This window comes from Gadus chalcogrammus, chromosome 10 (assembly GCF_026213295.1).
Source record: "Gadus chalcogrammus isolate NIFS_2021 chromosome 10, NIFS_Gcha_1.0, whole genome shotgun sequence".
Lineage (NCBI taxonomy): Eukaryota > Metazoa > Chordata > Actinopteri > Gadiformes > Gadidae > Gadus > Gadus chalcogrammus.
Window position 1 is genome coordinate 12,206,809 of NC_079421.1, and position 10,000 is coordinate 12,216,808.

The 10,000-nt window shown below is 48.2% G+C and overlaps 1 protein-coding gene across 1 annotated transcript; it reads right to left on the reverse strand.

Annotated features, from left to right (window-relative positions):
- Nucleotides 1-6,003: 6,003 nt before the first annotated feature.
- LOC130390786 (reticulon-4 receptor-like 2) lies at nucleotides 6,004-9,474 on the reverse strand. The gene is made up of 4 exons (XM_056600927.1): nucleotides 9,364-9,474; nucleotides 7,789-8,015; nucleotides 7,294-7,527; nucleotides 6,004-6,861 (listed from the first exon to the last, which is right to left on the reverse strand). The coding sequence occupies exons 1-4, from the start codon at nucleotides 9,401-9,403 to the stop codon at nucleotides 6,004-6,006; spliced, it is 1,359 nt and encodes a 452-aa protein (XP_056456902.1). The 5' UTR covers nucleotides 9,404-9,474.
- Nucleotides 9,475-10,000: the final 526 nt, after the last annotated feature.

The window sequence follows — 10,000 nt, forward strand, 5'->3', positions numbered from 1 at the left end:
TTACTTTGGGTTATAAACTGTGGAGACATGCAGAGTCTGACCACTGCACTCTGCTTCCTCTCTCTTAACCCTCCATCCTAGTCATGTTACTGCCCTTGTCGGACAATGGCATCGGTCAGTGGAACGGATGTCCATCCATTATGGATGGAAAGGTCAGCTGTCACGTTTACCGCAGATTCCTCTCTTCTGTCACTTAGGAGCCAACCGTGAGCAAACTATTTGACAATTTCTGTTTCTCCTTTTTCTTATATTTAGGCAAGGCAAGGCAACTTTATTTATCCAGCACTTTTCATACACAAGGCAGACTCAAAGTGCCTCACATAGATGCATTGCCAAACAGTAAATGATAAAATAAAATAGATAAGTGAAAGAATACAAAAGTATATATTTAGGGTTCAAAAAGTTTCCCTTTCCTCTCTTCTCTGTGATCTCTTCTCTTCCATTTGGATCTGTTCTACTGACACGTGCCTCAGCCCTAACATGGTAAACACTGAACGGAAAGTAGCACCAAATCCATTTTTATCTTGTTGAAAAGCTCCCTACGCCCCTCCAAGCCTCTTGCGGTGCCCGCTGACGTCAGGAGCCCGGGGTGGGGGCCGCATGAACAGAGGCTGGCCGCCTCCCAGGGACGTACGTCAGCAGACACGCCAGACACACGCTACAAAACACGCACCGATACCACTCTGTTCTGACGCACACTACGAACACACACACATCTCCAAACACAGGCTTGGCGAGGACAACAGCCATCTGCGCATGTGTGTGTGAGTGTATGTGTGTGTGTACATACATGTGAGGACGTACATGTGTGTACGTGTGAGCGCATGCCTGTGTTTGTGTGTGCATGCGTGTACATACGTGTGAGGACGTACATGTGTGTACGTGTGAGCGCATGCCTGTGTGTGTGTGTGTGTGTGAATGCGTGTACATACGTGTGAGGACGAACATGTGTGTACGTGTGAGCGCATGCCTGTGTGTGTGTGCATGTGTGTGCATGCCAGGATGCGCGCGCGTGTGTGTGTTTGCGCATACAAGTGTCTCCACGCGTGAGTTAGGGGCTCGGGTTATAGAAAACTGAGACAGTATTGGGTGATTTAAACAAAGGCATTGTGACAGCATTATTGTCAGAGCACACAAAGGAGTCTGAAGAAGAAGATGAGAAAGAGCCATGAAAGGAAGCCCGGTGGATGTGAGTGGGCTGGAGTGACGCTTGGATTCTGAGGAGGGGTCGGGCTCCATGTTAATCCCTGTTGCTAATGCTGCTCTGTGCCTGTAGCGGGGCCTATCACCTCCTGAGCACATGGCAGGCAGGTGAATACCTCCGACTCCTACGGAAAGTGGCAACTCCAACCCCTCATGGGCGTGAAAGCGGCTCATGCAGTGCCCATATTTAAACCAAAGATGAAAATTGGTTTTCTGGGTCTGCATAGTAATGAAACAGCACTTCTTTAAAAAAAAAGGTTTCCGAGTGCTGATAATGGGTACTATGAGAGTCAGAGCGTCAGAGCGCGGGGTCGTTACATGACGCTGTCCATTTCACAAGGTTCTTCTCATGTTTGTTCAATGATTGAACACCACCATGAGTTTCAGATGTCTAACCTCCCCCAACAACTTAACTTTGAAACATATCTATTAACAACCCCATCCAATTACATGATTATAATAGTTACAACAGTAACAAATTACCAAAGTTCAAAGTTCCTAAATTATGGCACTTTCTTAAAGTGGATATGAATGGGACTGATAATAATCATGTGTTTCTCTTAGTTCAGTAATAGTAGGAGTAGTTTAGTAAACTCAGGACATGAGGAAGAGCGGACCAGACCTTGGCAAATAGCCGTTTGCAGGAAAGGTTAGAGGAGAGATATAGGAAAAAAGAGAAGTAACAGAGAGAGAGCGAGAAAGAGTAAGAGAGAGAGAGAGAGAGAGAGAGAGAGAGAGAGAGAGAGAGAGAGAGAGAGAGAGAGAGAGAGAGAGAGAGAGAGAGAGAGAGAGAGAGAGAGAGAGAGAGAGAGAGAGAGAAGGCTGGGGGAAAGGTCTTGTGAGCAGGCATGTGGGTTTGGTAACATATATAGTGTGAGGCATATATAGATGCCTCACACTATATATGTTCTCTGCATATATACTGGACTCACCGCCTACTGGACTCCCTCCCCCCTCCCCTGCCCCCGTTGCAGCACAGTATGCCGTGAGCGATGTGATGCGCCTGTCGGCTGCGTCCGCCTCCCGGTGTCTGAGTTGTGACACCTCCCCTCCCCAACTCCCTTCCCCCCTCCCATATGCGTTTGTGATGTTTTTTGATGTGATGCTTATGTGTTGAGGTGTTTTTTTTTTTTGCTAATCCCTACACTGTGCCCCCCTTATAGGAGCATAGTTTGGGGTATTGACAATTTTTTTTTCCCCCTCGTTCCCTCTTGTCTTAGCTTTGAAACTTTCTTATATAATGCGGGCCGCATGGTTCTTGAACAAGCGCCTGACAGTCTCTCCGTCCTGTCTCCCCACACTGTCTTCTATGTTTCTTGGACGGAATGTTACTGGGAATTTTCCTCATTCTCCACCTCATCCCTAACTCTCCACCCCAAGCTGGTGTGTAGTGAGCGTTCTGGCACCGATTGGTTGCCGTGCATCACCCAAGTGGGTGCTACATATTGGTGGTGGTTAGTGAGGTCCCCCCCTTTCTTTTGAGTGTTATTCTGTTTTGCTATATGCTCTGTAAGGTGACCTTGGGTGTCTTGAAAGGTGCCCCTAAATAAAATGTATTATTATTATATTATTATTATAGAAGGAGGTGTCATTGAGGAGTGATGAAAGAAAAAATAATTGGAGAGAAAAAGAGAGAGCGAGATGGGGAAAGAAAGGCAGAAAGAGAGGGGGCCGGGAGAGAGAGAGAGAGGGAGCGAGAGAGGGAGAGAGGGGGAGAGGGAGAGAGAGAGAGAGAGGGAGTGAGAGAGAGCGAGAGAGAGAGCGAGAGAGAGAGTCAGAAAGCATGAGAGAGAGAGAGCGAGAGAGAGAGAGAATGTGAGGTAAAGTGACGGCGAGATGAAAACAATGGCGTCAGTACCGACCTTATTATTTTAGTATGGGAGGGGGGGGGGTAGAATCTGAACATCACAGGAACACAAACTTTCATGAGACAATGTGTTTGTTTGTGTGCTACTTTATGTGCACGGGCGCGTGAGTGCATCATCGTCAACATCATCATCATCAGCATCACCACCACCATCATCACCATCACCCCCTCATGACGATCAGGGTGCGACTGGGTCTGGTGAGGGGGAGTGATGAACCCTGGGACATGTTGTCCCTCCTCCTCCCTCCGCCAAGTCTCACCTCCTGCCCCTCTCCTGAGTCACATTCCCCATTCCCCCGGCACACTCACCCTGACACCCCCTGATATAGCCCGCCGGCTGGGCATGGCGGGGAAGCCCGGTGAAATCGATCCGCGTCTGCGAAGACTCGACTCGCTCGCATTTGTTTCTAGCAAGTGATGCACGTGCTCACGCGAACACTGGTCTCAGACGCACACACATACATGCACACATGCACACCGCTTACGCACACACAGGCAAACACTTTGCACGCACACATACACCTTGCACACACACACACCTTGCACATACGCACACACAAACATACACACATCACACACCCACACAAACTCACCTTGCACACACACACACACACACACACACACACACACAAATAAACCCACGCAAACACACACACAAACGAACACAGACACACACACACACACACACCAACACACAAACACACACACACTAGCACAAGGTGTGGAAGGACTACAGGGTGTCCTCATTTCAGAAAAGTGGTTAATCAAGTGTGTGCAAAAAAGTACAAATGCACACACGTACCCACATACCCACTAAATCCTTGCAGCATTGAGGGATTCACAGGATGAGAGAAGATTAAGATGCATAAGAACATGATTATGACTAACTGCTGGAGTTTCAGAGAATCAAATAGAGATTGTGATCAATCCGATGTAAATAAAGATGTTGAAAGATGCAACTATGTTTAATTCTGTATTTGTTCTAATGGAAGGCCTATTGAATAAGTGATTCACATGCGAGTTGTGATTTGTAGTTATAATTATCACAGGAAATTATTAATTGGTCACGTTTTTGTCAATGAGTGTGTGTGCGTGTGTGTGTGTATGTGTGTGTGTTTGTGTGTGTGTGTGTCGGTTGTGTCTGCCAGCTATATTCTCACAGCATCTGTCTTCTGTCCATGCAGAAGAGGCAAGAGAACGGCAAAGCCACAGAGACTCCCACACTTGAGATGATTTTGTTATAAAGGATCATGTTTATTCACACGTTATAGAAGTAGAAAGACACAGTTTGTCAGTTTCGTTCAGTTACCTGTTCTATGCAAAAAACACATTCAGGATTACAAGATACAAGAAAGTGTGTGGGTGTGTGTGTGGGTTTTTGTGTGTGTGTTTGTGTGTTTGTGGTAGTGTGTGTGGGTGATCTACAAATAACAGATTGTCTCAGCCATGAATAAGTTGGCTTTGAGTACATTAATATTCATGAGACATGGTGTTTGATTATTCAGTTTGTGATTTCAAAGAAGTGTTCCTTTAAAAACACATTAAAATAAATCAAAAATTCAAAACGAAATAAAAGGTGCATTGGAAGATAATCGTTACCATCTAATTAGGGCAGGTTGACTGTTCAAGTGGAACTAGCCATGATGGTGACACACACGTGCACGCATAGGGTGGGGTCCACCACACACACCTAGTGTTGACCAGCAGCAGATCTTACTGCCACCGCTGGAACCCAACGGCACCTTGACCTCCTGCTCTGACATCCACACAGGCTGCCAGACCCCAACCCCCTCTCAACCCCACCCTCCCACGCACTTTTCTCGGTTATCTCCATGACAACAACACCGGGAGACACACAGAATGGACTGTCACTCAAAAAGAAAAGTGCAAACTATTTCCCCCCCCAAATTAGATTCGGGGAAAGGGAAGAGGGAAATTCACAGCATTTTAAAGGTGCATTTCTTCTATGGTTAAAACGACCATGTACCGTAGTTCGCAGAGTAGAATTGATTCAATTAGAAATGTCGCAACGGAGAAAAAATGCACCTAGTAAAATATAAAAAGAAATAAATAAATAAAATATACCGTGAGAGTGTTGCCAGTGGGTGGTGGTATGTGTGTGTGTGTACGTTCTATGTACATAGATTGCCGTCTGCTATTTACAACAGCGGTTTCCCTCGAGGTCAGCGGTGGGCTAACGTTGTTCTACGTTGAGAGCAGATTGGATTGTGGGAAATGTAGGAACGGCTGGTGGCTCTGAGCCTGGTGTGCTGGGCCACTGACCCACACACCGGCTGCAGACTCCACAGCCGTCTCCGTTCCTCCTCGTTCCTCTCTCTCTCTTTCAACGCACCGAGTCTAAACAGAGACTCACCCTGCCCTTCCTCCATATCTCTATTTGAGATTTGAGATGTTCCTCATCTCTCTCTGCATTGTTCTCTTGCCTGACAATCGTTTGTGGCTTTTAGAGCCTGCTTTTCTTATCCATCCATGAATGTGTGTCTGTATGTTTGTGTGTTACAAGCATTGTACACAGAAGCTGTTAAGGCTGTCGCACTAGTACTCTCAGCCTTACTACAGACGGCAGCGTGTGTCTGTGTGCGTATTGTTCATGTTAACTGTGTTCCTTTCTAAGAGCCGGTGCTGGCTTAAGCGTGAAGCAGCTTCGACTGAGGCTCCAGGCTTGTTCTGCCCGGCGCCCACTGAGCCAAACTCTGCTCCGCTCACCGCGACTGGCTCTCGCTGATGGCTCTCTCTCTCTGCATCCGGCATCAGCGTCGCAACGCCCCCCCATGTCCCCCTAAAGGGTTACGATAGAGGTGGGAGGGGCGGAGGACTGAGAGGAATTAAGATCCAGGTGGTTGGAGAGAAGGAAAGGGTGAAGAGAGACCTTTAAGAGTGGAAAGAGGAAATGATAGGCCGAGAAGCGGCGCTCAGCCGAAGAGGAGAGGGAGGGAGAGGGTTACCACGGAGACACACAGCAGGGAGGCCAGGGAGCGTGTGCTGAGGAAGGAGGCGGAGTCAAAGGCGTCGCCGTCGTAGCCAGGGGGGCACTCGAGCTCGAAGCAGCGGACGGAGGCGTCTTCGCTGCCGTAGTTGGCCCAGTACTCCTCCTGGTCCAGCTTGGGCAGGGCCACCTCGTCGTCCGACAGCTCGTACTTGCTGCTGACCGAGGTGGTGGACAGCTTGTTCTTGCTGGACGAGAGGGGGAAGGTCTTGACCGTCTCGGCGCTCTTCTGGTAGGTGGACTTGGACGAGGCGGCGGGCTTGTTCTTGGCGAACCACCAGCGGGTCTTGGAGCTGAAGGTGGTGGTGGTGCTCCCGGACAGGGAGCCCGGGTCGGGCATGGGGCAGGTGGCGAAGTCCATCTCGCGGAGGAAGCGCAGGTCCTGGCCGCGTCGGGCGGTGGGAGAGCTGCACAGCACGTCGGAGGAGGAGATGCGCGCCTCGCGGAACCACTCCCACAGGGACTGCGCCTCGCAGCCGCACGACCAGGGGTTGTCGTTGAGCCGCAGGAACTGGACGCCCTGGGCGTCCCGCATGGCCTGGCCGGGAAGCTCGGCCAGGGAGTTGTTGAACAGGTACAGGATGGTGAGGCGGCCCAGGTCGCGGAAGGCGCGCCGGTTGACCTGCCGCACGCGGTTGTCGTGGATGAGCAGGCGGTCCAGGTTGACCAGGCCGCGGAACACGTTCTCTGACAGCGTGCGGATGCGGTTGCCGTGGAGGAAGAGGTGCGTGAGGTTGACCAGGTCGGAGAAGAGGTCGTCCTGCAGGAAGTGGAGCTGGTTCTCCTGGAGACAAAACGTTTACAACCGGGTCAACGGGTATTCTTGGATGTATTATTAAAGTAGTTAACTCCAAAGTCGAAGTTTACCTACGTAATGTTGAGTCTAAGTCTATAGTAAAATAATAGTAAAATAAATGTATTTTACGTATTGAAAGCCCAACCTATAACAAGGTATCAACATCTTAACATGCATGCAACGAATATAAACATTTGTATGATAACTTTGAGATAAATTTCGGTTATCATCTTAGTAAAAATAATAACAAGAAATAAATAGGTTATAATAATCTCATGATAATATTAATAGGAATCAGCCTACACAATAACATAATAGCACAAAAACAATTAACTATATCTCATTCAACGTCAGAGTCATCATTGCACACTGTTGAATTGTCAGAATATGGACCTGAGTAAACATGCTCTGTGTGTGTACCTGCAGGTAGAGGAACTGCAGGCTGTACAGCTTGTGGAAGAGGTCGTGGGCGAGCGTGGCCAGCTTGCAGCGGTGCATGTGCAGGCTCTGCAGCTTCTCCAGGCCCCTGAAGGCCCCTCCCTCCAGGATCCGCAGGGAGGGGTTGTCCCCCAGGTCCAGCTCCTCCAGCACACGCAGGTTACTGAAGGCCCCCGCCTCGATCCAGGTGATGTTGTTGCCGTACAGCCACAGCACCTGTCGTACGACACGGAGCTCTCCGTCAGTGTCACGTTGTACACAGAGTATGTCACACAAACATTTCACTGCACATCTTGTATGAGTAGGTGACAAATAGAAACCTTTAAATCTTGAACCTTATTGGCTCAAAGGATTTAGCCTTTTCGTTTTAGTCACTATTTTGTGTTGTGTCTCAAAAATCCTCCTTCGCATCCTCTGTGTGTGTCTGTGTGTGTCTGTGTGTGTCTGTGTGTGTCAGCGTCTCACGGCGACACTCACCTGCGTCTCGAAGCCAAAGGAGTCGGCGCGGAGCTCGGTGATGCGGTTGTTCTGCAGGAAGACGCGCTGGGAGTCGTACGGCACGCCGGACGGCACCGCCGTGAAGTTCTGTGACTGGCAGCTGACCGTCATGGGGGTGGGGTAGCAGACGCACAGCCGGGGGCAGGGCGTGGCACCGCTGGGCTTCACCGCCACCAGCCAAAGGATCAGCCACAGGGACAGACCACCTGAGGGGGGGGGGAGAGCGAGAGAGAGAGAGAGCAGGGGGTTAATCAACGCTGTTTACCCTGCGTGATTGTGAACATGACCACATGGGTAGTGATACCACTATCTAGTCAGCAGCTGCCACGTGACATGTGGTATCTGGTGATAGATTTGTTTATCCAATATTTCTATGGGCGCACGGCTCCCTTTATGCACGCACGCTACTGCGTCACGGAGAGCATAGGGTTTCAGTTTTTTTGTCAGCTGTACATTATGTGTCCGTCAGCTTGTCGCACAAATTGGCACGAGCATTATTGATGCGACCGGGATCCAACGCATGCCACGCAGAGCGGCACGGGGAGAACATTGAGGCGCGTGCATAATACACGAGAGGGCTGGTACTGTACACAAATCATTTGGCTATTCATGTCCGCCTGAATGCTTTAAATAGGCTATTGGTATAATAGCAAGGTTATAGCTATGGACCTTTGTTTGATTAAGGCATACCAAATTAATTAAAACACAAAATAGGAAACTCAATATTAAACTAGTAACTGTACAATGTGGTAGACTGGATTGCAATTGCACCTTGTAGCCCAGTTTACAAGACATCTACTCTTGGTGGATAACGGGTGGTCAAATTAGGCCACGCGTAAAAACCGGTAATCGGATCTGGTTCAATGTTCTCCTCCTCAATAATATAACAGCGGTTTGGCAAGCTCGCTTAAGGGCCCCTCAACGTTGGCCCACGGCTAAAGCAGAAACATTAAATAATAATGAGCATTCCCATTCATGTGCTCTGAGCGAGATTTTCCAGTGGCTCAGCTGCTGACCTCAACTAAGTCGAACGGTTAAATTGGCGCCAGGAGAGCGCGCTGATCTGCAGTTTTGGCATTTAAGCATGGAACGACCATTTACGCATTAAAAACACACATTGTCCGGGTATTATTGGATGTATTATTAAAGTAGTTTACTCCGAAGTCAAAGTTTACCATAATTATGTGATGTTTATCAAATCTATTCCATTTTTAACTCTGCGGTAATCTGCGTAAAATGGATTTTACGCATTGAAAGTTAAACCTATAACGAGGTATACACATCTTAACATGCATGCACATGAATATAAGCATGTGTAGGATAACTTTGAGAACGTATTTGGTCATCATCGTAGTAAGATTAATAACAAAATGAATAGGTTATAATAATATAATGATATAAGAATAGGCATAATTACACAAAAACCATGAACTTTATCTCATATAACGTCAGAGTCAAATAATGGCTGATACAATCGTAAAAAACATAAATACATAAACATAAATATTAAAAGTAGACCATTCAAAGTAAGACTGAAAAGCAGAGGAAACTCACTTTTAAAGTTCTTGCGGGTGGATTTGCGAGAAGACTCCATCTCGAACCAAAAGCCGAAAGCGAGTTAGCTTAAGCTGGAAGAAAGTGCCTGCTCGTTGCTATCTCCGCTGAAGTTCAGCCCTGGTGAGGGAGTCGATGCGACTGCAGTGAGTGACGGACAGGATTCCCGGGATTCACTTTATACTCGCTGCAGCTCTCGCCCACGTGTGTGGGCCAGATAGGATCCTCTCATACGTCACACCACCACACTGTACGATAGGAAGACACGCGCACGCGCAGAGAAGAAGGTAGAGGGTTGAAATGGATGAGCTCAGAGAAGGAAGAGACATGAAAGGCAAATTAGGGGCGCGCTGTTTGCTTGTGTGGTTTGAGCGTCGTACCGCACGACGTTCACATGGGAGATTGGAGGAGTACAGGTCGGCCATCATTAAAGCACCGAAGGCCGTCTGATTCATTGTAGCCTTTGCACTTTGGTGAAGGCCGAAGGCAGGAATTCACCTCTAGCATTGCACGAAGACTAATCAATACAGTTAATTATTCACCCCGCGTGTATATGTTAAAAAGTAACACCACACCAATTAACAACTTAGTTTGGGCAGACGTCTTAAGGGCATTAAAGTTTGAATCGTGCTGGTGT